The 27,378-nt window shown below is 49.3% G+C and overlaps 1 protein-coding gene across 8 annotated transcripts in view; it reads right to left on the reverse strand.

Annotated features, from left to right (window-relative positions):
* NAV1 (neuron navigator 1) overlaps window positions 1-27,378 on the reverse strand; it is a 247,045-nt gene that overhangs the window by 60,993 nt on the left and 158,674 nt on the right. The window contains exon 1 of one of the 8 annotated variants that reach the window (XM_053909073.1): window positions 11,488-11,673. The exons of the other annotated variants lie outside the window; for them this stretch is intronic. Within the exon in view, the coding sequence (XP_053765048.1) occupies window positions 11,488-11,540 (53 nt within the window). The 5' untranslated portion in view covers window positions 11,541-11,673. Of the gene's footprint in view, window positions 1-11,487; window positions 11,674-27,378 lie in introns of those variants that run through there. 8 annotated transcript variants of the gene reach the window in all.

A 27,378-nucleotide genomic window follows, 5' to 3' on the forward strand; every position in this document is an offset into this window, starting at 1 on the left:
TTGATCAATCCTACCAAGGAACACTGGGCAGGTCTGTCCAAAGAAATCCTAGCATTAAAAAAGTCCATTGAATGGAAAGTTTACTTGTCTCTTTAATCTAGGTCTTAAGAAAGGTTGAGTTGTCACTCCCACCATGGGGGGGGGGGGGCGAGGGGGGGGGATCACTGATCTGGCCTGTTGGGCATTGTCATTTTTACAGCCCTCTTGCCTTCATCTTTATCTCAGAATTAACCGCTTTCTTATCTTAAGTCATTTAGTTCATGGCCTGCTTACTCTTGGTGAAATATCTTTGTGGAGGGCTCTGAAGGTTTTTCACTTCAGAGAACAGGACAGCTGAATGCCACATTGTGCGTGGGGGTCAAAGGTCAGCATCACAGAGAAAACCCAGCTAATGCATTGTGAAAGACCTTCATTTTTATGGGTGAGTCTTCCATGCATGTGAAAGTAAGCACATCTCTCACCTATCACAAAGCCTTGAACAAAAGGAATGAAAAGAAAAAGGAATCTTAATTCTTAACCAGTAAGTGGATGAAGTAAAGATCTTATTCCAGAGAAACAAAACGATATGCAGGTGTTCAGGCAAGGTAAAAAGCCACTCATTATATGCCCCAGGCATGACATTCTGCCCGCTTAAGGATGAGGGATGAATGGGGGAAAAAATAACAGGGAACTGAAAAGATTTAAACTTCTCAACCCCTCACCTGCAAATGTCAGATATACCAAACGTTTCTGTAAGGCAGATGTCCGACCCTGTTTTCACAGAATCAGGTGTTGAAGTATCTGGAGTGCTTTGCAAACGTAAATACCTGGCCGTTTTCGTAACTGGTTATTGCTTTCAACACCCCGTGAGATCGGATCGCCACATTTCTGCAGCAAATCCTCACCGACGCACTTTCCATTGAGACAACATTCCATTCCCTCCAAACCGCCTGTGTGCGGCTCATCTGCCGGTGCCCTTCATTCTCCTTCCAAGAAGGGGAAACTGAGGCTGGGAATTTTGCCCTGGGCGGTGGAACAAATCAGTGGCAAAGTCAGTATTAGATTTCTGGGTGCTTCATCTCTTTCCTTCGGTACCAAAAATGTACTCCAATGCTGGTTGTATATAAAGCACATACTTAGCCCGGGAACCCTTTTCCCAGCCTGACTTGTCCTTCACTTATGCTTTCCTCCGACTGCCTCCTGCCTCATCACCTCCCCAGGTCGAGAGGGAGAACAGTTTTTGTTATCTAAAGATACATATCTTAGGAAAAAATAACAATTTGGGGAACACAGGAAATGACTGGCTAGGAAACTGCTTTTGGTATTAACATGCTTTTCTTGGGCAACCGAATTGAAATCTCTGTTCTGAGGCTTTATGATCAGTCTGGGGCTTTGGCGTAATCCTTAAAGAAGTCAAAAGAAGGAAAATTGAAATTAAAAGAAGAGAAAGTTAATCAAAATCAAACTGGTTTTGTTTCTGGGAGAGGTGCCTTCAGGCAACAGACAGGAACAAAAACATCCTGTTCTTTCTTCCATTTTGTTCGGATGCTGGGTGGACCCAGAGCCACTTCTCAGCTTAGAAAAGGGGTCCCTGCAGCTCCCTGGCACAGACCCCTGCTATCCAAAAGGGGTCTGTGCCAGGAAGACCCTCTGCCTTTCTCACATCTGGAAGAACGAAGCCCTAATGGGGCTGGAAGGGAGGCAGAAGCTCAGGGTCCACTTGCCCTGCCCCCCCCCAAAAAGACTGTGACCGGTTTCCTCTCCGCCATATCCTCCCCCATTACTATGTATGTGCAAATCATCCGGGCAGATGGGTGTTTTTCTACATACAAAGGCTTCCAGAGAAGGCCCTTCCACACCTTCCTTAGGGCGCTCATTACGTGTCAAATCCTTGCAGCAGCTAAGTCCTTGTTACAGAAAATTACACAGACAGGCGCCCGAGAACTATGCGGTTCAAAGTACGAGAACCAGCCCGGTTTTCCCCGACACACTTCTGCTTTTCCACCTCCACTCTGCACACCTATACCACAATGCACTGTTGTCTCCACTGTCAGTTTCTTTCAGCGGAGCAAGATCGTCATGACCCAGAGCAACCTGAGAGCACAATCCTTCTAGAGTTTTACAAACGCCCCCCAGGACCTTCTAAGTCCTACACCTATCTCAATGACGGTTTTCCTGACAATTTGCCTTTTCAAGCTCCCCAAAGCCTCCAAGAATGCAGTTTTCATAGAAATGATTTTCTTTTTACACTCACATTTCATCCCCTTGTGTAATCATCAAATGATACAATTTCAACTGGCATGAAGACGCTTGGGAACAAACAGCTCTTGGTAAGTGTTGAGCTAGACTGGTGGGAGCACGCGGGTACAGACACAGCAAAGGGCAGAATTAGTGTTCAGTGTGCGGAGGGCGTAAAAAGCAAGTCCGGGGGGAGGGCTCTGCTCTATCTGATGCCTGGAAGCACCGCAGGAAGACAAGGGTGAAATTCATAAGGCTGAAGACATTAGCGTAGCTCCACCTCTGACCTTTCCTCCTCCTCAATATATTCCTCCTTGCTTCCCCTCTGGGTTTCTTTGCTAAACGTGAGACCAACAGTGGGGCTAAGCAAAGTGAAACTGACAGAAATAAAACTTCAGGTTATTTCTGATTCCTTGGGCTCAAATCACTCAACCAGCATTATTTTACTTGGATGGCATTATTTTACTGGTAGAATCATTCTGGTTTAGACAGTGTCACAGTTCAACTTTATAAAAGAGACAAGGAGTGGCTAAGAGGCTTGCCAGAGCAGACCGTTATGTGAAAACCAGAACCAGACCCAGGAGTTTCGACTTCTTTGGGGGTCTCCTACAGATGGCAATGCCTCCCTGGCACGGCAAGATTTTTTTTTTTTCCAAGGGCTTTGGACTTGCTGGGGATCAAAGCTGCTTCCACAATGAACAGCTCTGTGCAAATTTCCAGAATTAGTTTCTCAGATAGCAGGAAGGCTCCTGAACCAGGCTGTGCAGGAGTAGGCAATGACTTCCTCCCTCCTGCAGGAGGCATGGTTAGTTTTTCAGACCTAGGACCTGACTGGTCTTTTACCCCCTGAGGTTCAGAGGCCCGGGTGGAGGCTGGTGGAATTTCCCTGCTGAAGGAACTGAAGTGTAGCAGCCCAGATTCCATCTCCCTTCCTAAACACGCCGTATATGCTAATCCTCTGGGACCACAGCTTTGCCAGGATTTCCATATGGAGACTCCAGAAGAAAAACAAACACTTAAAAGATAACGGCAAATATGAGACTCATCTATGGGAGATGAAAGCAATTTCTAGAAACCACAGGAGAAAACTGGTGTTATTACATATACCTCCCCCTTCACATTTAATTTACGAGTCTGGGGGAGAAAGACCCTGTTAATGGGACAAAGACAAGAGAGGAAAATTAATAAATTAACATACTGCTCATTACACTTCAAAAGTAATTCTAAAATGCATGATAAGCATGGAGATTAGTGGTCTCTATGGATTTTCCTCATTCAGAGAGCCACCTTTTCAGGAAAAGGTGATTTGTAAGTCGTTCCCCCCCCCCCCAAGATCAGCTCAATGCTAGCCTAAAAGGTATCTGCAAAGTTATCAAACATGAATCCCATATATTAGAGGGCCACTCATGTGAGACTGCTGTGGGGAGCTCCGAGTTCTGGAAGAGTCCTCCGAGAACAAGCACTTAGTAGCAACAGGTACGGAAATCTGGGTTGCAAGTCCGGGACCTGGAAATTACAAGGATGTTCACCTAGAATTTATGAGAGCCAAGCTTAAATGGGGAGAAACAGTATAAATTATGGGAACCGAATACATATTTAACAGGAAGAAATGGCACACATGTTCAGAACACAGAAACACATCACGATGTAAACAAGGATTTCATTAGGGAACTCTTTCCAGACAGGAGGCGTCCATCTCCAGGGTCTGATTAACCAAAGAGGTGCTGCTTTCCAACTGTGTATCAGAGAGAATTAAGAACAAGGTCTAGGATGTGTGCCACGGAACATTGCTGTTATCTTAGCCACTGTGTCTAGGGGGTCAAATTCCAGAAATCCTGACACCCAAGAATAATTCCCAAGTATTTGTTTTCCCTGAGGGCCTTTGGGCCATAATTCCGCTCACTGGCAGAAATACTACTTCTGTTTAAAGCTGTTAAAAACCTATTTTTAAAATCACACAGTTGGCAGATCACCAGGATCAAAACCTGGTAATCTAGTATAGTCTTATAGAAGAATTGAAAATAATCCATGGGAAAATGTGCCAAGCCTGAAAAATAACACTTTCATGCATGTGTGTGCACGCGCGTGTGTGCGTGCGCACACACACACACACACACACACACACACACTCGCTCTCGCAGGAGCATGTGTGCACGCACCAGACAACTCCCAGAAGAATGAGGAGGGCCTAGCAGGACATTAAAGATGACAGACTGGGATGTGTCTTATGTTCCAGTTTTCCTACCTATTACCCAATGATCTTCCTGTTCCATAAATTCTCTTCAAGACACGTCTTGGGTCCAGGGCCCTCCCTCCCTCTTCTTCCATACCTGAAAACCTTCCTCCTTCCTGAATACACTCTCCAAATTTCCTTGCAGTCTACATTTGAACTTTTCATGACTGCCACACTCACTGTCCTCTTGCTGCAATGCCCGTAGACCTGGTTTTCAGTCTTTCCTTACATTTTCGACTTGCTTGCTCCCTATTTCCAGCTACTGTTATTCCTAGTGCCAGGAGTCAACATCTGACCCTGTAACAGGTTAATCATACCATCATGTGGATTGAAAGCAGTGGTCTTTTTTTCTCTTTGTAGTGATTAGCACAATTCTTGGCACACAGTAGGAAATTAACAAATACTCACTGGTGGCTGACTGATATGTAGCTGTTATATTTCGGGAGATAGGACCTGACCCAATCTAAACAGCTCTAAGTGTGATGTGGCACAGGCTAAGCACGGTATATATAAATTTGTACTGTTACATTAAGCGCTTATAATAGAATCCTGTGAGCTATGTGTTGTCACTATTAAATTCCACAGAGACACCGCTTGAGTAAGAGTCCCTGGCCCCTAGGAACTTATGATTAGACAAAAACACCACCATATGACAAATGGATACGAAAAAAAAAAAGCTGGAAAGCTGCTTCCCCGGAGGTTGGAGAACCTCATTAACAGCTCTCCTTTCTAAAAAATGACCATCCCAGCAGGGAGCCGCGGCATTCTCAAGCTTGCAGAAAGCGCCAGGCTCCTAGGCCTCACATTCAGTCTATGGTGGAATGGGCTGTGCAGCCAGGCAGAGCTGTCTGAATTTCTGCTCCACCACTTCCTGGCTGTGACTTGGGACAGGCATGTTCCCTTCCTGAATGCATGCGCACATCACAAAAATGGCCACATCCCCATCAGCCCTTCTTGGTTACTGGGAGGAGTAGACAAGGTCAAAAAGCACCCAGCTCAGGTCCCAGCAGGTAGGTGGGTACACAACTTCCCCCTGCTCTCCTCTTTTGAATCCCCTACCCCCTACTCAAATGGCACCTGTAGCCATACATTCAACAGGAAAACCAGTTTATGAGGGATTTGCTACATCCTCTGTAAGTCTGTGGGTTACATCAAGCTTTTCTTTTAATGTTTAGTTATTGTTGAGAGAGAGAGAGAATGCATACGAGTGTGTGAGAAGGAGAGGGACAGAGAGAGAGGGACACAGAGGATCCCAAGCAGGCTCCTTGCTGACAGCAGAGAGCCAGATGCGGGGCTCAAACTCATGAACCATGACATGACCTGAGCCGAAGTCGGACACTTAACTGACTGAGCCACCCAGGCTTCCTGGCATCCAGCATTTCTTGATTGTGTTGACTGTGTAAACAGGCCAGTGGCCACGCTGTTGTGCAGGGACACATGCACACGGACAGGGGTTTTCATGTTCTTTCCTTTTCAATATGTCTCCCTGAGTGATGTGTCAGAGTATTCACGGGATAGAGGCTTCCTAAGATTTAAATGTCCAATACTGTCCAAGAATTTGGTATTTCTAGGAAATTCCTAAAGCATCCCAAGAAAGTCAGGGTGAGGATGAATTCTCATATCGGACACATTCTCCATAGGCGTAGCGTTATTTGACTCTGCTTTAATGGCAAAGACAAGGGCAGTCCATCATTCTGGTCATGAACTTCACCTGAGATGTAACTGACCCCGTTCCCACCCCGACCCCCCCCCCCCACCACAGCTGGGGCGGGGACAAACAAGCCGTTTGCATTATCAAAGGCTTCCAGAGAGGATTCCTGGTGGTGCTGAGCAGTGAAACATTTACTCAGTTGTCTGTTTCAGAGTTCTGCCTTAGACAAGGAGGCTCTGTGATCAAAGAAGCCACAGTGATGGTGGGTCTGGGCAGAGAAACTAGAAGATGACATATAGCCTCTCAACTGAGGAAAACGCCTCCCTCTCTCCTCAAATGAGCTCTTGTTCCTCTGGAAAACTCTTATTTTTGCTTCAAGGCCCAGTGAAAATGCCATCTTTCAGTCAAGGCCTCCCTGACCGCTCAAACTACGGCCCCTCCCTGCTTGCTTCCACTTACTGCACGTATGATCTGGTGTCCCAATTATTTGTGGTTTCCTCCGCCAGACTGCATCCTCGGGCATTATTCCTTGTCACGGTTCTCATGATTTAAAATAAAATGTAGGTATGCGCTTGTTGACTTTTATTTATCCGTTTTCACCCCCTGCAAAATATAAGCTTCCTGAGGGCAGGGACTATTATGTCGGTCTAACTGATCACTATTGAACTCTCAGTTCCCTGGGATCTGTGAGGCACTCGCTACAGGTTGTTGAATGAATGAACAAATAAACAGGGGCGCCTGGGTGGCTCAGATGGTTAAGCATCTGACTCTTGATTCTGGCTCAGGTCACGATCTCACGGTTTGTTAGTTTCAGCCCCAGGTCGGGCTCTCTGCTGACAGAGCGGAGCCTGCTTGAGATTTTCTCTTCCCCTTTCTCTGCCCCTGCCCTGCTCATTCTCTCTCTCTTTCTGTCACAAATAAACTAACAAACTTTAAAAAAAATAAATGGGGACGCCTCGATGGCTCAGTCAGTTAAGCATCTGACTCTTAATTTTGGCCTAGGTCATGATCTCACGGTTTGTAAGCTTGAGCCCCCGATCAGATTCTGCACTGGCAATGCAGAGCCTGCTGGAGATTCTCTGTCTCCCTCTCTCTCTGCCCCTTCCCTGGTCTCTCTCTCTCAAAATAAATAAATAAGCGTTAAAAAATAAACAAACGAACAAATAAGTGTTAGCTCTGTTTCTCCAGCACCTAGCATAATGACTGGCACAAAGTTATCACATAATAGAGGCTGAATAAATAAGGTGTTTTTTAAACAATTAAAGTTTTTTTAAGTGGCCTATTTTTTAAAGTGTCTATTTATTTTAGAGAGAGACAGAGCATTAGTGGGGGGGAGGGGCAGAGAGAGAGATGGAGACACAGAATCCGAAGCAGGCTCCAGGTTCTGAGCTGTCTGCACAGAGACCGACATGGGGCTTGAGCTCACAAACTTGAGAGATCATGACCTGAGCCAAAGAGGCCCTTAAGTGGCCTATTTTTATGTAAACTGCCATCAAAGAAATTGGTGTATAGGGGCACCTGGGTGGCTCTGTTGGTTGCTTGGTTGAGCATCTGACTTCAGCTTAGGTCATGATCTCAGGGTTCTTGTGACTTTGGGCCCCCGCAGAGTGGGTCCTCTGTCCCTCCCCCACCGCCACCTCTCCCCCACTCATGCTCTCTCTCCCAACAATAAATAAACATTAAAAAAAAATAGGATGAAAAAAGTAAAAAATAGGATGTATAAATATGCCATCCTAGTTAACATAGAATTCGGACTGAATAGAAATCTGAAGATGGGTAATTAAGAATTTTAGAAAAAAGTGAAAGATATATTTCTAAGCAAGGAAGTTATTTAGTCTGTTATACGGATAGGCATCCTTATTAGGGTCCTAGCAAAATGGAAGGAAAAAAACGCTAAGGAAAAAAGCAAACTGAAGAATCCAGGAGGGACTCCTACTGCCTGAGAGGGACCTCAACTAGGAAATGTCACTTGTAAAAGCTCCTTTGCTGAAAGCACTTTGCTTTTCACATCAGCTTGTGTCATGACTACGACCTAGTGAGGCAGACTGGTCGGGAGTTAGGCCCATTTTAGGGAGAAGGAAACTGAGGCCAGAGGCTAAGCAACCTCTGTACGGTCACAAAGTTAACTGTAGTGGAGCCCTAGTCCCCAGGCAGGTCAGCACACTCCATGCTCTTCCCACCTCTCTCTCACTAGACTTGGAGGCCAACTCCAGACCTTTGCTAAGGCCTCAAATACCCTTAAGTCAACATTCCCTGCGCCTAATCAGTGTCGGTGAGAATAACCTTATTGCAGTGTTCAGGGGTTGGCTTCAGAGTCAGACAGATCTAGGTGTGAAAACAAATCCCACCACGGTGATACAATTACTGAACCTGCCTGTGCCTCAGTTTCTACATTTCCAAAGTGGGATGATAATAAAATCTACCTCGTGTGGTTGTTGTACGGGTGAAATAAATGAACGGTTTATAAAGCACTTAGCATAGATGGCGTTTTTGGAGCATCACGTTATGGGGTGAAAAGTGGTCGGCTCAGATGTTGGATACAGCCTGCTGCCATACTGTCTTCCATACTGTGATGCTTCCTACTTGGCACCTCTCTCTTCCCTGCCTCCCAAGCAGAGGGCAGGGGCTTAGAGGGGAGAGGTTAAGCCGACAAGTGTGGTTTGCCTCTCTTGTGCCCAGCCCCATAAAACCCACTAACAAGAAGCAGCTCGTTGGTTTCGCTGTCCCCAGGCATTTTGTCCTTTTGCAGAGGTTGAGTTTGTGCCAAGCTGAAGCCCTATGCCCTGGGGGGCGGGGGGGAGGGGTCTCTGTAGGCTCAGCAAGGCAAATGTTGTGAGCAGGTCTCGTTCCCACTGGTCCCCAGGCTCTATAAGGGCCCTTTCTAAGAGGGAATCTTGGAATGCCGAAGGGGATAGATGCCTGCACCCCAGGTTCCCTGCTTGGAAGAATCTGAAGGATGGTGATCTCTGGAGCAGGAAAGAGAGGGGTCTCCAGGAGAGACTGTAACACTCGAGATGGGCAAGAATGGTGCTTATGGAGACAGCCTTCCATGATAGATGAGCAATCCTGCCAGGCATCTGGGAAGGAAAGGCATCTGCTCTGAGGCAAGGGAAGGGGCCAATGGCCGATCACAGCTCAACTCATCAAAAGCTGGTCATGGAAATACTGCGGGCCAATTAAGCCATTCACCCCGATACCTCACATCCTCTCCTGGCTGCTTCCTTCGGAGCTTAGGGGAACCTGTGCCTGAAGGGCAAGCATCTCTTTGATCCCTGTTGGCCCCAATCAAACATCATTTACAGGGAAGGTTTAGAGCTGTCTCCAGAGCAAAGGCCTGGGCTAAGCTCTCCCTCTATGGATTGCGGCCAGGGTAGTTAAATTTTATATTTGAACTCTGGCGATTTGAGGACTGACTTCCACTTTACAACATGCCCTCTCTCCTCACCTACCGAGAACAATTGGCCTGAAAGTCTTGGGCTTTGGTGGAAAGGAAACTACAGCCCAACCTAGCCCCACCCTAGCAGGCAGCAGGCTGAGTGGGTGTAATGTGATCCGCTCCTCTCCCAGGGCTGTGGCAGACAGGTCCCCGCCCTGGCACACCTGCCCAGAAGTCTGTTTCTGGTAAGGAGCTAGGTGAGTACTCAGCAGCTGTGGCCCCAGGATAGACACTAAGCTCACTATACAAAGCCTAGGTCTCCTGGGGTGGGGTGGAGCACTGCAGGGGGGCAGGGAGAATATCAATTCAAAAGAAATGAATGATAGGGTAACCTAGAAAAGGCTGTGTGTAGGAAAGGAGTGATGGGAGCCAGCTAAAGGATTTTCACATCTTCCAGTGGTGAGGGAAGCAAAGAACTCAAGTGTAGAACCCCTGCAAATCTTGATCCAGCGGCAGCTATAATCTTGCATAGGCACACCCCGTGTGGACCTCAAGTAGCTTCTGAACTGGGTTGACAGTGGAAGAAGTGGAGAACAAGGTTAGGAACAGCCTCTTCCTTCTACCTTCCTCGGGACCCAGCGACTCAGGACTCACCCCAGGGTCTCCCCAGAAGGAAGAATCCCCAGAGGTCCCTAAATAGAGGTAGTCTTGGTTCATAAATTGGTTCCTCTGAAAGATATCTCCCACAGGTTATCCTAGCAAAGTTAGTCCAAGGGTCCCGAGTCCCGCTCCAGAGTTGCTGTCGTGTTGTCCCACTGCGGTAGGGGACAGAAGTTTGGGGCGGGGGGACTCTGGCCTCCAAGGGCTCTCAGGGCTGCAGTCGCCTCTCCCTTGCCAGGCCTTGCCCTGTTCTGTTACTCTGACCCTAGGCCCGAGTGTGCCCGAGTTGCAGCGGAGCTTCCAGAGAGCACTTGAGGCTCCCTGCCAAGGAACCACGGGGAAGGGGAGCATGTTACGGGGTGCAAGTCTGGGCTCTAGGGGTAGAAAGCTGTGAGGAGGCTTGGGGGTGGGAGTGGTCTCCGCATCAGGCATCTGGCCTAACCTCCAACTTCCTCCAGGCAGCCAAGTCAGAGGGAGGCTAAGGGGAGTGTGCATATTAGGGTGGGAAGCTCCCAGAAAAAAACAGAGAGCATCAACTCTCTTCCTCTGGCTGCTGGAATTTCCTAATCCTCTCTTGGAAGTGCAGTTTCCAAGTCAGCTCTGGGGGGTCCCTGGCTGGTTGTGGTCACATTCCCCTCCCCTTAGTGGGGAGCTTCTGGGTTTGGGCCCCCCCTCACCACTGCCCAGGATTGGTCTGCTGTCCCCCACAGTGCATCTCCCAAATACCCCTGCTGTTCATCCCTTCCCAGAGTAGTCCCAGGCTTCACTCCCTCTCAGAGGAATCAAACCAGCTGTGGGGTCCCAAATTCACCCCCAGCCCCCCACCTCAGGTCTCACCCCTCCGTCTCCCCCCACCCCAGGCAACCCCCAGAGCTTGCGGGTCAGGGAGACCCTCCCGCTGAAGGCTCCTCCCCTTCCACTCTCTAAGTACCGGAGAGCCCGGACCCTCCAGAGCGGAGGAAGGGGGTGGGGTGGGAGGACGCACCCCCCTCCCCCTCCAATGCACTGCAGAGGCAACCATCCAAGTTCAGTCAAGTTGTGCTATTGTCTCAGCTTTGTCCAGGTCTCTGGGGAGCCCAAGAGCCTTGCTGTGCCTTCCCTCTCCCCTCCAAGACCCTTCTGAACACACACCTCCAACTCCCAATGCCAACCAGCCCAACGTTCTTGGGGAGCCAGAGAGCTCTGACGGCGCTGGCACTCCTCCCTCCTTCTGTCATAGAAGCAGGGCGGCCAAGACCCTCCTTCTTGCAGACCCCACACCCACTGCTGCGGTGGAGCCTGGAGCGGCGGCGGGGGTGCTGGGGGACTCCCAACCCGACCCCAGCACTGCGGCAGGAGCCGGGCGCTTACCTGCGGGGGAAATTCACCGTCCTTCCCGACCTGGGCAGGGGCAGATGGAGCATCTTCCCCGGCTCAGGCGGCCATTCGCGGGGGGGGCACCCAGTGCCCTCCCCGGACCGCGCTCCCCGGCACCGCGGACACCCGAAGAGGTCTGAGCCCGGGCCACGCGGAGGACCAGATACCGAATGCTCGCCGGCCCTCCGCTCCCTTTCCTCCCCACCACCCGGGCTCGCACTTACGGCTCCAGCTGTACTTAAAGCGACAGAGCCCCATTTTGCCGCTGCTGACTTCTGTCCCGAGCCCAGGCGATGCAGGCTGAGAGCGGGCTCTTTAACGCCCAGAGCAGGTAGACAAAGAGCCACCGCAGCCTCAGCCTTCCGGTGGCCTCGGAAGCCCGGGAGGTGCAGAGGAGGGCTGGGGGCCTCGACCTCCACCTGGGCTGCTCCAGAGTTAACCCCCGGGCTGCCAGCTGCGGTCCCCTGGGCGCTCTTACTCTCGCTACAGAGGCAGAAGGGGGTGTGGGCAGTGAGGCAGGGAACTGGGGTGCACTGGTGGGCACGGGTAGGGGAGGCCTGGGCTGAACATTCCCCAGGCAGGGTTTCCTCCCAGCCCCCTCCTGGCCCCTTTCCAGACTCTAAAAATCAGTCAGAGTAAGAACAGGGGACCAGGACATCACCTACACAAGAAGTGTGGTGGGGGATGAAGGTCAGACCACGGGCACAAACAGCCAAAAAGGCTGGCTCGGGAGCTGTTCTACTTGGAGAAGTGGGGTGGAAGGGGAAGGGTGGAAGGTGTGCCCTCCAGTAGTGAGACAACCTGTGGGGGGTTGGGGGGATGCAGTTAACATTTCTCCAACTTGGGGGGGAATAGATTAGGTGAAAGGTGTGCACGTTGAGGGGTGATTGCCAGGGAGAAAGAACAGTACACATCATGCAAGGGTCAGTGCCTTCATCCAGGAGGCGTTTGCTGCTGACTGGTTAAGAAGAAAAGGACCCTAAGATGGGAGGGTTTTAGTGGCAGAGTAAGAAGAGAATGGGATCCAGTAGCAGGGTTCCCCCACCGAGCTCCCTTCAGGGTCTTCCTAAGAACTTAACTCTCCCCATCAAAGAAGGAGATCTGCAAAGATGCTCTCAGCCCTGCTTCCACCAGTCCACAGTCCTTGCTCCTGGAAGGGGCTGACTGTGTAAGGTTGGGTCCCGAAGTGATCTGGGCAAACTGGGGAGACTACGTTTTTTGAAATGGACAGGTGATATGTGCAACTTCTTTCAGCAACAAAAGCAACAGCAATGATCTTTTTAAAAAAGCCCCCAAAGTACTGGACTAAGATGACAGTGAACCACAGCGATACGGTTGTCTCTGGTGTTTGGGCAGCTTGGGGTGACCCAGGCACACACAGATACCCAGGCCTATGTGTTCTCCTAGGCCTGTCATCTCACCACCTTTACTTTCTGGGCCTCAGTTTTCACAAATGTTAAGGCAGAGGAGATTCACACTCCTGACCCCCTCCTAGCTCCCCAGCCTTTAAGGAAGCCTGGAGGGTGCTTTAAGTGCTCCGGATAGCCCTTTTCCCTAAAAGTCCATCTGGCTCTAGTCCTCTGATTGCCCAGTGCCACTGACCTGGGGCTGCAGCTCTAGATGGGGGCACCACTATTCTTAGAGGGTGGGAAACCTCACAGACGGAAGTCTGTCTCTGGATCCTAGAACAGTTTGAGTCGGGGAGGGGTCTGTTTCTGAGGGTGCATACTATGATTAAGTTTTCCAAATATGCTTTGAGATCAAAGGGGTATAAAGAGCCCACCCCTCAACCCACCCCCACCCAAAGCATGGCGGGGGGGCAAATAGATTTTTACTCCCTTTATTCTGAGTAGTTTGCATGCCCCGAGTCCCAAGCAGACCAGCTTTGAGGGGAATTGGAGCAAGGCAGCTGGTTTTCTCCACCATATTCTCCCATCTCAGGCCAGGATGGTGTCCCTAGACCAAATCCCTATCCTGGCTCTTCTGTCCTGGTCATGTCCACAGCCATCCCTTCTTCACCACCACCCTAAATGGAGAGTGAGTATAATCAGTTCCTCAGGGAGATTCTGCCTGCACAGCTGTGTTGGGGCTGGCCTGGGTCATCTGGGGAACAGCTTATAGTGACACGCACCATAAGGGATTCTCTTTAGCCTCAGCCAGCACGGAATCCTGAGCAAAATCACTCTGAGCCAGAGGAATGTCACCAGCAGGGGATGTTTTCCCCCAGATCTAGCTGTGCATTTTCCATAAGGTTTCCTCCTTTGTGGTTTTCTGGGCAGAGCCTGGAGGGAAGGAGGGGAGACTGAAAGAGGTGAGGCTGAGGCACAGCGGCTTACTTAGAGGAACAGGAGTCTTTGGGGTAGGGGCCGTGCTGTCTCAGAACATTCCTTCACAGCCCTGCAGAGCCCATGTGGCCCTATCCCTCTTCCTCACACAAGGCAGCCTGTCCACGCTCCCTTTGGCCCCCCCCCGTCCTCCTGCTGCTCTGCACCCCCAACAGGGACTAGGGAGCAGGCTGTAAAGAAAACAAGTCTCAGCCAGCAGCTGGGCACAGGGGATGAACTCTCAGCTCCTGAGTCTTGTCCTTGTCCTCCTACCCCCACCCAAGGGGATTCTAGGCTAGAGGATCTCTAACCCCCCTCCTCCTTGAGTCTGATTCTTGAACTGCTAGAACCCAGTAGAATCTGAGGTTTTCCTCTGTATGTTCCTCTTTCCTTGTCGATTGAAGAAGGTGGGTTGCACAGTTGTGTCTACCTTACTTACCTTTCTGCTTGGTGGAGGTTCCAGTGGGCTTTTACAGGGGAAGGAGCAGGGTCCCAGAGGCTTTGCCACTTAAAGAAATAGCATGCAAATTAGCACTTGCTATTTTCGGCCAACAGGTCAAGGCACTTTGGGTAATTGGACAACAGCACTGAAGAGAAATGCTGTCTGGGGGTTTCTGTGAAGACAGTAAAACACAACCTCCTCTGTCAGCAGACCCAGCTCCTGCGCTTGCCGAGGCCCTGACCCTGCCCATCACAGGGGTGTGGCAGAGTTGGGGGGTTACGGTGGCCTTGTTGCCTTGACTACAGTGGGGAGGCATGTTGGGGGTGACTCTGAACTCTTCTTTCTGGGTCCCAGGCTGCACAGTAATAGCTTGGGGCAGAAGGGGTGGAGGATAATTGATGCAGGTAGTGGAGGAAAGACACCTGCTGATAGGGAGCTACGAGTCAGGCACTTTTCCAGGAAAAAAAAAAAAAAAAAACAAAAAAAAAAAAAAAAACAAAAAAACACACCAGCCAAAGAGGGACAGAGGAAAAAGACCCATCTATCTTAAATAGGCCTCCCCTGTGCTCCTCTGGCTTCTCTGCAAAGAGCCCTTGAGAGCTATGATCTCATTTGTCCCCCGTGCCAGGATCATCAAAGTGGCTCTTTACAAGGGGGAAACTGAGGCATGGAAAGGCTAGGAAATGTCTAAAGCAGAGGGCAGAGCACAGACTAATAAGCATGAGATCTTTCAGCCAGATTCTTGTGAGGGGCGATACCCTCCCCACAACACGCCCACCCCCCTAAAGGATCTCTGGCTCAGGACCAAGGTCTTCCACACCATTGCCAGCAGGGACATCCAAAGATGGTTAGTGGGAGGCTCGGGTTGTGTCCCTGACCGTAATCTCAAAGGTTAATGGAGTTGGTCAGAGTGAGCCACACAAAAAGAGAGAAAGATTTGCCAGAAAGTTCCATGTGGTCTGAGTTCCATCGTCACCTGCCTGGGGGCTTCTGGGTTCCAGTGTCCCCTGTCAGGCCTGACTACACACCTGATTTCCTGGTGAGACCCAGAAGGGAGATTCTTGAGAAGACCAGAGTCCCAGGGTAAGCATCCACCACTCGGAACCTCTGCCCCTTGACCTACCCTCACTTCCCTTCTTTCCCGTCAATTATGAAGCTATTTACTTCCTTAGGTGGCAAAGGTCCTGCCCCTCCACAAGTCTGGGCCAGTCAGAGAAGCTTCCTTGGGGTCTGTGGGGGCAAGCTGAGCCCCAAGACCCCTCCACATCCCGGCCAGGCTGAGCTGGCAGCATCTTGGTTGAGGCAGAAAAAAAAGCATCTTACCACATAGGAAGGGGTGATGAGAAAGGGAAAGGATTAAGCCAGAATGGAGGGACAGGGGAAAGGACGTGGGGGAGGACCCTAATGAATTAACCCTGTGGCCACACACTGAGGTGGGATCCTGATGCTCTCCATGGAGAATGACCTGGCCACATCTCTAACCCCTGCTTTTATTTATTTATTTTAATGCTTATTTTTGAGAAAGACACAGAGAGAGAGAGAGAGAGACAGAGCGTGTGCACACACACAAGTGGGGGAAAGGCAGAGACAGAGACAGGGAGACACAGAATCTGAAGCAGACTCTGTGCTGTCAGCGCAGAGCCCGACGCGGGGCTTGAACCTGTGCCAAACCATGAGATCATGACCTAAGCGGAAGTTGGACACTTAACTGACTGAGCCACCCGGGTGCCCCTCTAACCCCAGCTTTTAAAACCTACTCCCAGATCCTGCAATGACCTCACTGACTCCTGGGGGAAATCAGTGAGACCTTGATAGAAACACCTATAAAAATCATTCACAGCCCCTGTGGTGACACTTTCACAATTATGATTTTATTTGCAAACAACCTAACGCTCTAAGGTGAGGTAGATGTTACTATGCTTGCTTTAGAACATTAAAGGTTAAGAGAGTGGCCTCAGGTACTTTGGCCACAGGTACGGAAGCCATGATGACATTAGTTCTAGGCCAGGGATCATTCTTTATTAGAAATGGGCATCTGAGTGGCTCCGTTGGTTAAGCATCTGACTCAGGTCATAATCTCACAGTTTGTGAGTTCAAGCCCCGTGTCAGGCTCTGCACTGACAACACAAGGCCTGCTTGGGATTCTCTCTCTCTCTCTCTCTCTCTCTCTCTCTCTGCCCCTCCCCCATACACTCACTCCCTTTCTCTCAAAATAAATAAACTTTAAAAAAAAATTTAAAAAAAGGGGCGCCTGGATGGCTCAGTCGGTTAAGCGTCCGACTTCGGCTCAGGTCATGATCTCGCGGTCCGTGAGTTCGAGCCCCGCGTCAGGCTCTGTGCTGACCGCTCAGAGCCTGGAGCCTGTTTCAGATTCTGTGTCTCCCTCTCTCTCTGGCCCTCCCCCATTCATGCTGTCTCTCTCTGTCTCAAAAATAAAATAAAAGTTAAAAAAAAAATTAAAAAAAAAAATTGGATTTTATCCAGTGAATTTCTTCTCAGGGATGGCTGAGTTTTCAAGAGCTCCTTGTGCATTACCCTGGTGGGCTTCTCTCTGGTCTTGACCTCCTAAGGCAGTACCTTCCCTCACCAACTTCCAGGCCCTTCCTAGAGGACATGCCAGGTAGCCTGGGACAGACCCCCTTCGTGGGGTCAGATAATCCAGAATGTCAGGGCCCAAAAGGTAGGTAAAGCTCACTGGTTCAAGTCCCTCATTTTCACAGAGGAGGAAATTAGGGCTCTGAAAGTGCGAGTGACTCGTTCAAGGCTCTTTACCAGGCTTCCTGATTCCCAGGGCCGTGATCTCACTGGTTCTGTGCTCCCACTTCTCACCAAGTCCCTCCCCAGGGCCAGCTGAGGCTCAGACAGAAAGGTTCTGAAGGTAGGTGGGGGCGAGTTTGGATCGGGGGCCCTGGAGTCAGTAGACGCACAGCGGAGTGTCCCAAAGCCCAGTGCCGATCCCGGCTGAGAAGTCTTTGGGGTAGCAAATGGGCCAGCGAGAAGAGAGGGTCCCGCACCCAGCTGTGTTACTGCTCTGCAAATATTTACACGACCTCTGAGGAAACCTGCCTTTCTCACAGCCCCGCAGCTGGGAGAGGCAGCAGAGAGGAGGCAGCCCCATCAAATCTTAAACAGCGAGCTACTGTTTTAGCAGTCCTTAGCTTCATATCCTCCTGCCACCATCCCCAACCGCAGGCTCTCTGTGTGGCTCTGAGAACATGGGACAGATGGGATCATGGGAATCATCCCAATAAAGCCTCGACAGACCCTCAGCTGGCCTCTGTGGGCAGATGTGTGCGTATGCGCGCATGTGTCTGTAAGGCCTCCAGCTCAGACCCCTGAGGCCAGAAGCAATGACTTCCGAACAACCCCAGCACGCACCGCCCCAGGTTCTCCTTCACTGAGCTGGGGCTCTAATATCCGGAGAGGAATAGAAATCTCATACGCGTTGAGGAGGCATTGTCAATGTATCGTCCCTTTTATCCTCGAAACCCCTCTCACCATGTCTACGTCCGCCTCCCCCTCCCTGGTCCAAGCCATCACCTTCTCTTGCCTAGATTATTGTAGCACCTTCCTGTCCAGGTTCTCCCTGATTTCCCTGTGGCTCTTTTCCTCACAGTAGCCAGGCAGGCCCTTTACCAAACATGTCAGACCTCATCACTCCTCTCCCTGAGACCTTCCTGTGGGTTTCCCCTCTCACTTAGAAGAAAAGTCAAAGTCCTCACCTTGGTACAGAAGACCCTTTATTACCTGGCCCCTGCCTACCTGCTGATCTCACTTCTGACTACTCTCTTCCTTGTTTAGTCTGTGTCAGCCACACTGACCTTGTGGCAGTTTCTTGAACACGTGCCCCTTCTTGCCTCAGGGCCTTTGCACATGCTCTTCTGTGCATAGTGAAGCCTTCCCTGACCACCGGATCTCAAATAGCCCCCACCCTGTCAGTCTCTGCCCCGTACCCTGCTGTACCCTGCTTTATTTCCTGATGCCACAGAGAGTCACCTAATCTAGTAGGTATTTATTTATTTGCCAGCTCTTTTTCATATATGAGTTTAAGAACAATGTCTATTTTTGTCCTCTTGCTTTAGCTCCACACGTCTTGTATATAGTAGGTACTCTACAAATATTTATTAAATATATTAATAAGTAGAATGAAGTGGGCATTATCATCCTTCCTTTCAGACAATGAGATGAAGCACAAAGAGGCTAAGTAACTTATCCAAGGTCATGCAAATGGTGAGTGGCAAACACGAGAATTAAATCCAGGTCAGTTGGACTCTGGAATGTTTTTTTTGTTTTTTTTTTTTTCATTTTAAGGTTTATTTATTATTGAGAGACAGAGAGAGAGACAGAGCATGAGCATGGGAGGGGCACAGAGAGGAGGAGACCCGGAATCTGAAGCAGTCTCCAGCCTCTGAGCTGTCAGCACAGAGCCTGACGCGGGGCTCGAACTCACAAACCGCGAGATCATGACCTGAGCCGATGTCAGACACTTAACCTACTGAGCCACCCAGGCGCCCCTGGACTCTGGAATGTTTAAGCGACTTTGCCAACCTGTCCACAGGGACTGGTAGAGACATAAGAGACCATGTAGCTGCTGCCTCCCAGACTTCAGGGGCACCTGCTCAGAGCTGGGAAAAGCAGGATCTCTTAGCTGGAGCCTCACACAAGGAGCTTTTTGCCCTGGCTAAATCCGGTAAACAGGGATCCTCTGAGGAAAGTTCACTCCAGAAGGGCACAGGGCAGCTGGCTTTTCTTCCTGCCCGCCCCTCTACAGATTTGTGGCTCAGAAAGGGATGGTGACAGGCAGATGATAAGTTCTGCCCCTCCTCTTCTATTAACACTCGGCAGAATGTCAGCAGTCCTGGGAACCCCTGCTGGTAGAAGTCCTACCACCCAAACTGGCCATGAGCCTGTCCACATGGCCGGGTCCATGAAGATGGTGTCATTTCTGAACTGCGCCTTATCATCAAACCCACAGGGGCTGAGACAGAAGCCAGACACTGAAGTAAAGGATGGCAGAGAGACTAAGAAAGGTGACCAAGAGAAGAGGCTGGGAAAGGAGCTGGAAGAGAGTGAGCGGCAGGAAAAGAGGGTGGGAAGGAGCTTGAAGATGCGACTCTTTCTTTCAGGCTGCAGATGTCCCATAAGAAAGAAGGGCAGGGCACAGAACAGAACTCTTTTAACACAAGCTGGCCAAAGAGGGCAGAAAGGGTAGGCTGGTGAGAAGGGCTTGCCCTGCTCTGGGTCAGGCCCCCAGGCTGAACACAGCATCACTCACTCCTCTCTGGAAGAGTCCTTCCACCTCCCAGAACATGCTCTCTGCCCGTCTGGTTGCTACCCCCTGCCCATCGGCAAGCTTGCACCCCCCCCCCCACCACCCGCCACTGGAATTAGTGCGCACAAAACACTGGAATTAGTGCGCACACAGCCTCTTTGTACCCAGCCGCCTCTCACACACGTGTTTGGATGGGTCTCACACAGTGTCTGTCTGTCTCTCATTCCCCTCCTTGGCGTGCACATCACGAACACGCTGGCTCTGTTTATCTATGGCACATGCCCCAACATCAGCCTCTCCCACCTTGTCTCCCCACAACCCTGTCTTGCATATTCAGTGAATGTTGATCTGTTATGTAGCGATGTGCTTTGGGTCTCTCCGGGACTGTCTCTTTCCTTCTGCCTGCTTTTCAAAATCTAGACTTTTGTACATCTGCCTGAGCTTGTCCCAACATATAGGCAAGAACAATCCAGTCCTGCAGACTCTTTAGGGCATCCCTATGCACAGCTCAGTGGGTAAGCCTGCCTGCCTAGCCTGCTGGCCTTTCTTAGCTGCAATGAATGGTCTTTTGCTGCCTGGTCAGAGACATCTGATAACCCAGAGGCCAGAGCTGGCCTCTCATGGACATCCTGGGACAGCTTAGCCTTTGAGCCAGAGTCAACAAGAACTTGTATTCACAGAGGCTTGGGCTGCTCCTTGTGCCTGTGGTCCTGAGCTCTTGGCTGTGACTACTTTGTGGCTCTCCAAAGCAAGACCTTATCCTGGAAGATGGAGAGGTCACCTAAGGGCATTCCAAGTAGAGACCTCTAACGATGATTCACTGGCCAGTCAATGGCGTGACCTGAGAACATATTCTGCTGGGTGTTGAGAAAAAATAGAAGACAAGGTCTCTGTCCCTGGGAAGCTCCTACTCCAGTGGGAGGCACGTGATGCCTGCCCCCTCCGGGCTTAAGGGGCACATGGGCTGAACACGGAGGGAAAGGGATTCATGGTATAACCAGTGAGGCAGTAGGTATACCAACAAAAGGAGAGGACAAGGCAGTCAGAGGGCCTGGGTTTTCCCCTGGTTGCTGCCACTTTTAAGTTATGTGATCCCGGCAACCCTGTTAAGCAGTTTCCTCACTTGCAAACTGGGGGAAAGAATATCTAATTCAGTGTTAAGATTAAATAAAATAATAAGACACAGTGTTTTGTAAACCATATATGCTATGCAATTGTTAGAGAATCATAAAAGCACAAGTTACTACATTATAAACTATACACACAAGTTCCAAGATGATTTTCAGAGTCAGGCAGGATTGCATTGGGATGAATTAGAGAAGGCTTCCCGAAAGGAGAGGATTCGGCAGACAAGTGGGCAACTGGGTGTCACCATCTAGGTGGAAACGTTCCATTCTACACATGTCCTTTAGGACTTTTATCACTTTAATTTTCCAGGAGCCAACCAAGAGAAGGGAAGGAGGTCACATTTACTGAGCCCCTGCTGCATACCTGGTACATCAATGCCACATATTCTACAACATCCTTATAGGAATCCTATTCCCATAGAACTATTCCTACTAGAATGGATTCACAGCTTTCCCAAAGCCTCAGAGCTGGGATCTGAACCCAGGCCTGTCATACTTCCAAACTTATGCTCCTTCTGTAATATCAGATTGCATGGAATTTCCAGACACTACTTGAGCCCAGCTGGTTTATCACAGAATATCAGGTTTGTGGGAAAAAGGAGGAGGGAGCTGACAATTAAAGAGGAGAGACAAGTGGACAGGCAGGCAGGTGGGCAGGGCTGGTGGGGAAAAGCCAAACCCATCTCAACGGCTTCCTCAATCCCTGATCCATCCTGATTGTCGACCAAATTGTATGTCTTCAAAACTCAGTGAAAACCCCAGCAGCTCAATTGTAGGTTACTAGGACACATCAGAGGAGGGGCCACGCCTCAGCCTGCATCGGTTGCCATGGCAACTAGCATACATCCAGCTGCCCCTCTGGAATACCTGGCTTACTCCCGCCTTCTATCAGCCCTGCTGGGTTTGAACAGACACTGTGATCTAGATTAACCCCACACAGCCTGCAGAGTGCTACCACTACTCTTTTAAGAATTAAGGGGAAGGAAAACTAAAATAAGATAAAAACAGAGAGGGAGGCAAACCATAAGAGACTCTTAACTATAGAGAACAAGCTGAGGGTTGCTGGAGAGGAGGTGGGTAGGGGGCACACGCTCAGAGCCTGGAGCCGATTTCAGATTCCATGTCTCCCTCCCTCTCTCTCTCTTCCACACTCATGCTTTCTCTCTCTCTCTCTCTCTCTCTCTCTCTCTCTCTCTCTCTCTCTCTCTCTTTCTCTCAAAAATAAACATTAAAAAAATTAAAAGGAAAAAAAGAAATATCGAGGTGCCTGGGTGGCTCAGTCGGTTAAGCGTTCAACTTCAGCTCAGGTCATGATCTCACGGTTTGTGAGTTCGAGCCCCGCGTCGGGCCTGGTGCTGACAGCTCGGAGCCCGGAGCCTGCTTCCGATTCTGTGTCTCCCTCTCTCTCTGCCCCTCCCCGACTCACACTCTGTCTCTGTCTCTCAACAACGAATAAACGTTAAAAAAAAAAAAAAGAACTCTCATTTTCAAGCGTGAATGTTAAAATACACTATTCCAATATTATCATTTTGAATGTGCACGTGACAGGTTAGGCCCATCAATTTGTGAATGTCTGCCATCAGATGGCTAACAAACAATAGCCAGCATTTGTTGAACACTTATTATACATAAACATGTTAACAAATTTAATCCTCACATCAGTCTTACAGAGTAGGCACCGTTACCGTCCGTGTCTTTCAGCTAAGGAAACTGAGGCAGAGGGAGAATAAGCATTCACCTCAAACTCACAAAGCTAATAAGAAGAGCCAGGACTCAGACCCAGGAGCTACAAGCCTTCACGCTAAATCACTACTGCCCTCCCACTCTGTGGGACGCTTATGTTGATAAGATCTGGTACCAAAGATCTGTTGATCTAACTGCACACTACAGGACTAAAAGAATAGCCAGATGGTGTTGAAAAGCCAAACAAGATCATCCCATGCAAAGGAAGTCGAAGCCCAAGTTCAGTGAACCCATCTGCCAACCTGGAGAAATCTCATTTTGATACTCTTAACCGCTCCTAATTCAGCCAGAGGCCAGCAGCTAAATGAACAGGACAGTAAGTTGAGATCAGAATAATGTATTTCGAACCAAAGCTCTTTATAGGTTTCAAAGCACCCCTACATGTTCTCCTTCACTTGATCCTCACAATGCAAAAATGATTACCCTTTTACAAATGAACAAACTAAGACTCAGAGAGGTTACGGGACTTGCTCAGTGACACGCAGCAAGCTAGAGGAGTGCTTTGGATACAACTCCAGAGCTCCAGATGCCCCTCCCCCTGCACCACAGAGAAGTATCAACAAGGCTGCCTGTATGAACAGTTGCCTGCGGGTCAACATTGTAATTGTTATCCCCCAAATGGCAACAACCACTGTCTACTTCAACTACACATTACTTCTTTGGCCACTGACCCAGGAGGCATCTTGTCTCCCTTTTAGATTTGAAGCCCTTCAAGGACAGACATGGAGTTTCCGTCTTCAGCTTGAACGTTGGATCTTCTCCAGAATGATCCCTTACCACCCTCTACCCCAATCCTTGTGCTTCGTGGGCAAACGCCAGGCCTGGGCCAGCTGCCCACTAGGTGGGATACCTAAAGAACTGACTACCGGGAAACAGAGAAGATAAAGCGGAAAGGTAAATATCCATGCTTCCTTGCCGACTCTCCCCGCTGCCCATTCAAGTTAAGAAGGTTCTCTTCTCTTTGTACAAATCCTACAAACCTGATGCCCATTCCAAGAGAATTCTTCGCACTGAAGGTGGTTGGGTGGGGCATCTTGGGGTCTGCCAGTCAGACAGCCAAACTGGAGAGCAGCATATGAGGCTCCCTCTCAGGAGGGTGGCTGCAGACAGATGCTGAGGCCCGCTTAGCAAGGCTGGGAGGTGTCTCTTTAAGGCTTGGGCTCACTGCCTCTGGGAGCAAAGAGCCAGCCTGGGAGAAGGCAGGGGCCTACAGTTTATTTTAGTTGACATTTTTCAACGTCAGGACACTTCAGAGCCAAGAAGGAAACGAATCCCATCTGTTCCTGAGCCCCCAAGCACAGTTCAAGAGGACAGGCTGGAGGAGGGAGGGGAGGCAAGGAGGGAACAAGAAGACTGGAACATCCAGCCACACACATGGAGCAGGAAACCACCTGAGGAGAGACACAGGGCATGGCAGACAGTCGCGAGAAATCCCGCTGCCCCTCTGACACACAGCCACAGAGCTCTTTCAAGATGGGGCCTGCTGGTTCCGTCGAAGGCTCTGTGGCCTCTGGCACAGGTCGCTGGACAACAGCCCTGCCAGGGCTGCCGAAGACACAACCCTGTACGGTGTGAAGGGCGCCCACTGGAGGTGTGCGATGCAGCACCTAGAGGAGTGCTGCTGCCAGCCAAGCCCGGGGCTCCCGCTCCTTAACCGCTGCACAGCTCAGATGCAGCCCACCCAAGCCGCCACTTACGTGGGTGGAAACGGAGGCATTGAGAGGTAAATCCGAGTTAAAACAGGGAAGGGATGGAGGGCCGTCTGACCTCCTTCCCTGCTGGGCACACTTGGTCCCTGTACCCAGTGCCTGTATTTACCTCTGCATGGGAGCCCATCCTCTCCTCCCCTTCTGCTCTAACCCCGGGTGCCAGGGACGGGAAGGACAGACAGATGGCTATGGAACTTATCTTCTTACTTAGATTAAATTCCAGACCTTCCTATTTTTAGAAAAACAAATTGCTGCTCTCTTTGCAAGAGGTAAAAATGTCTCGAACTGTCATTTAGGACAGTCAGCAGCCAACTAGAAGTTGTTTATGGTGTCATGCTTTGGATACTACCCTGGGCAGGACTAGTGTCAGGTGGTGATTAGTCCAGGTGCCAAATTTTAAGAGGATCATTGACAGCTTGAGAGCTTCCAGGGGAGAATGACCAGGATAATCGGGAAAAGTGGGTCATTTAAGAAAGTAATGAAACAAACTGGGGACTTCTTTGGGGCGGGGGCGGTTAGAGAAGAGACTATCTGAGCAATCATTAAGAACATGCTGAAATATCTGAATGAAGATTTATACTTATTCTATTTTTCTTGGATGACAGCATTTGAATCAATAGGCAGAAGTGAACCAGATTTCGGATGAATATTTAGAAACTGTCTTATAATTTTGTTCTATTTGAAATAGAATAAGCTCACTATGTCTAGGCAAGACAAGACTAAAAGACTGGATTTCAGGAATGCTATAAAGAAGATTCTTGTACTTTATGGGAAGATGGACTAGGCCAGAGTCACTGAGAAGCTTTAGAAAAATACGGCTTCCTGAGTAGCAGAGAATCTGCCTTGGTAGGTCTGGAATGAGATTTGGAATCCATATTTTTAAAAAGTCCCATCAGCTATAAAACTCTTAGAAAGAAACACAGAGAAAAGGTTCATGGCATTGGATTTGGCAGTGATTTCTTGGATACAACACCCAAAGCACAGGCAACAAAAGAAACAATAGATAAATTGGACTTCATCAAAATGAAGAATGTGCGCAAAGGACACGATCAACAGAATGAAAAGGTAACCCACAGAATGGGGAAATATATTCTCAAATCATGTGTCTCATAAGGGATTCATATCCAGAATATATAGAGAACTCCTACAACTCAACAACAACCCAATTAAAAAATGGGCAAAGGACTTGAATAGACATTTCTCCAAAGAAGATATACAAATGGCCAATAAACACATGAAAAGATGTTCAACACTGCCACTCATCAGGGAAACACAAATCAAAACCACAACGAGATACCACTTCACACTCATCAGGGTGGCTATTATTAAAAAACCAACCAACCAACCAACCAACCAACCAAACAAACAATCAAACAAACAAAAGGTGTTGGTAAGGATGTGAAGAAATTGGAACCCTCATGCATTGCTGGTGGGAACGTAAAATGGTATGGCCACTGTGGAAAAAACAGTATGGAGTTTCCTCACAAAATTAAAAATCGGATTACTATATGATTCAAGACGTCTAGGTATACACTCCAAAGAACTGAAAGCAAGGACTTGAACAGATATTTGTACCCCAATGTTCATAGCAGGATTACAGCTGAATGGGTAAACAAAATGTGGTACATGCATACGGTAAGCTATCATTGAGCCTTAGAAAGGAAATTGATACGTATTACACATGAATGAACCTTGAGGCAATCATACTCGGTAAAACAGACCAGTCACAGAAAGACAAATACTGTACGACTCCATGTACATGAGGTACCTAGAGCAGTCAAGTTCAGACAGACAGAAAGTAAGTGGTGGTGGCCAGGAACTGGGGGGGGGGGAGGGGGGGGGAGGGGAAGATGAAGAGTCAGCGTTTAATGGAGACAAAGTTTCAGTTTGGGAAGGTGAAGAAAGTTCTGGAGACGGATGGTGGGGACGGTTATACAACACTATGAATGTACTCCATGCCACTGAACTGTACTTTTGAAAGTGGCTGACATATTAACCATATATAAAAAACATGTATTTTACAATTAAAAAAAAAACCATAATTAAAAAACATAGGATTCTTTCGGCAGCAGATTCACCTTCCTCATTCTAGTTCGCTGAGCTGCAGTTTGAAGAATTTGCCTACTCTGACCCCACCCCCCAGACTGGCAACCCAGGAAAAAGGCCTGGTGTCTGGAGGGAGCAGGGAGGGCTGACGTGGGACTGAACACTGGCTTGGGGAGAGCGCCCAAGGGGCTGCTGCTCCCCCAGCAGATAAGCGAGAGCGCTGAGAATCACTGCCTTCTTGCCTGGCTTGTTCAGATGGCTCGTGGCTGATTATGTCGCTCAGTGGGGAGGGCAGAGGCTTCACCTCTGTCTCTGGCCCCAGTGCTGAGAGCTCCTGGGAGGCAGCAAAGTGAATGGCAGTGGGAGGGGCTGAGGAGGGGTCAGTGTGCGGGTGGGAACAGCCCTACCCGTTTCATGAACAGGGAAAACAATTTTCTTAGAAACAGGACACTTTCTAAATTATAAAACCTGGATGGAACCCACAGTGGGGACAGGAGGGCCAACAAGAGGCTCAGCAAGGGGCACTCTCTTCAAGATTTGCTGGAATCTAGGATGCCCAGTCTCCAGTGAAAAAGCACAACACTTAACCATGAAAACACATAATTGAGGAGGGATTGTTTACATTAAAATTACTGGGATTATAGGTGGGTTTCCCTCATCTCGGACTTCCTTAGCACGTTTAAGGGTGGGTGTGTTTGCAGTCTGGGCAAGGAAGTCAACAAACGGAGAAACCTTAAAACTGTACGTGTTAAAAGAGTTCCTGCTCATTGCGGATTGACCATAAAAAACACACATGAAATTATCTTGGAAACCAGCATTGCAGTTTATAGTGAGGTCCACTTTGTGGATATTGCCATGCCAACACTTTCTTCCCCCTATGAACTTGAGGCTTCCCTGGGCCCGTGGTCAGTTGGTGGATGTGCAGGAAGGGCAAGTTCTCATTCATGCTCTAGCCTCAGTGAAGTCTATGTTTTCAATGACTTAGGGGCATGCACACTGTCCAGAGGAAAGGGATAAAGAAAGGGTGCTAGAGGGTGGATTAAGGACATTTTTCCTGGCCCTCCTCTGCCCAGTATTCCATACCTTTACCTCCGCGTCCCCTCAAATCTATGTTCCCAGGATTGGCCAGCAGCCACTACATCTGTCTTTGTTGCTGATTCTGAGTGGCACCGTGGTGAGACTGCACACTCCCTGTGGGCAAGTCTGGGACTCTAGAGTGCAG

The sequence above is a fragment of the Panthera pardus genome, unplaced genomic scaffold (assembly GCF_024362965.1).
Source record: "Panthera pardus isolate Hobbes unplaced genomic scaffold, ASM2436296v1 HiC_scaffold_21, whole genome shotgun sequence".
NCBI classification, from domain to species: domain Eukaryota; kingdom Metazoa; phylum Chordata; class Mammalia; order Carnivora; family Felidae; genus Panthera; species Panthera pardus.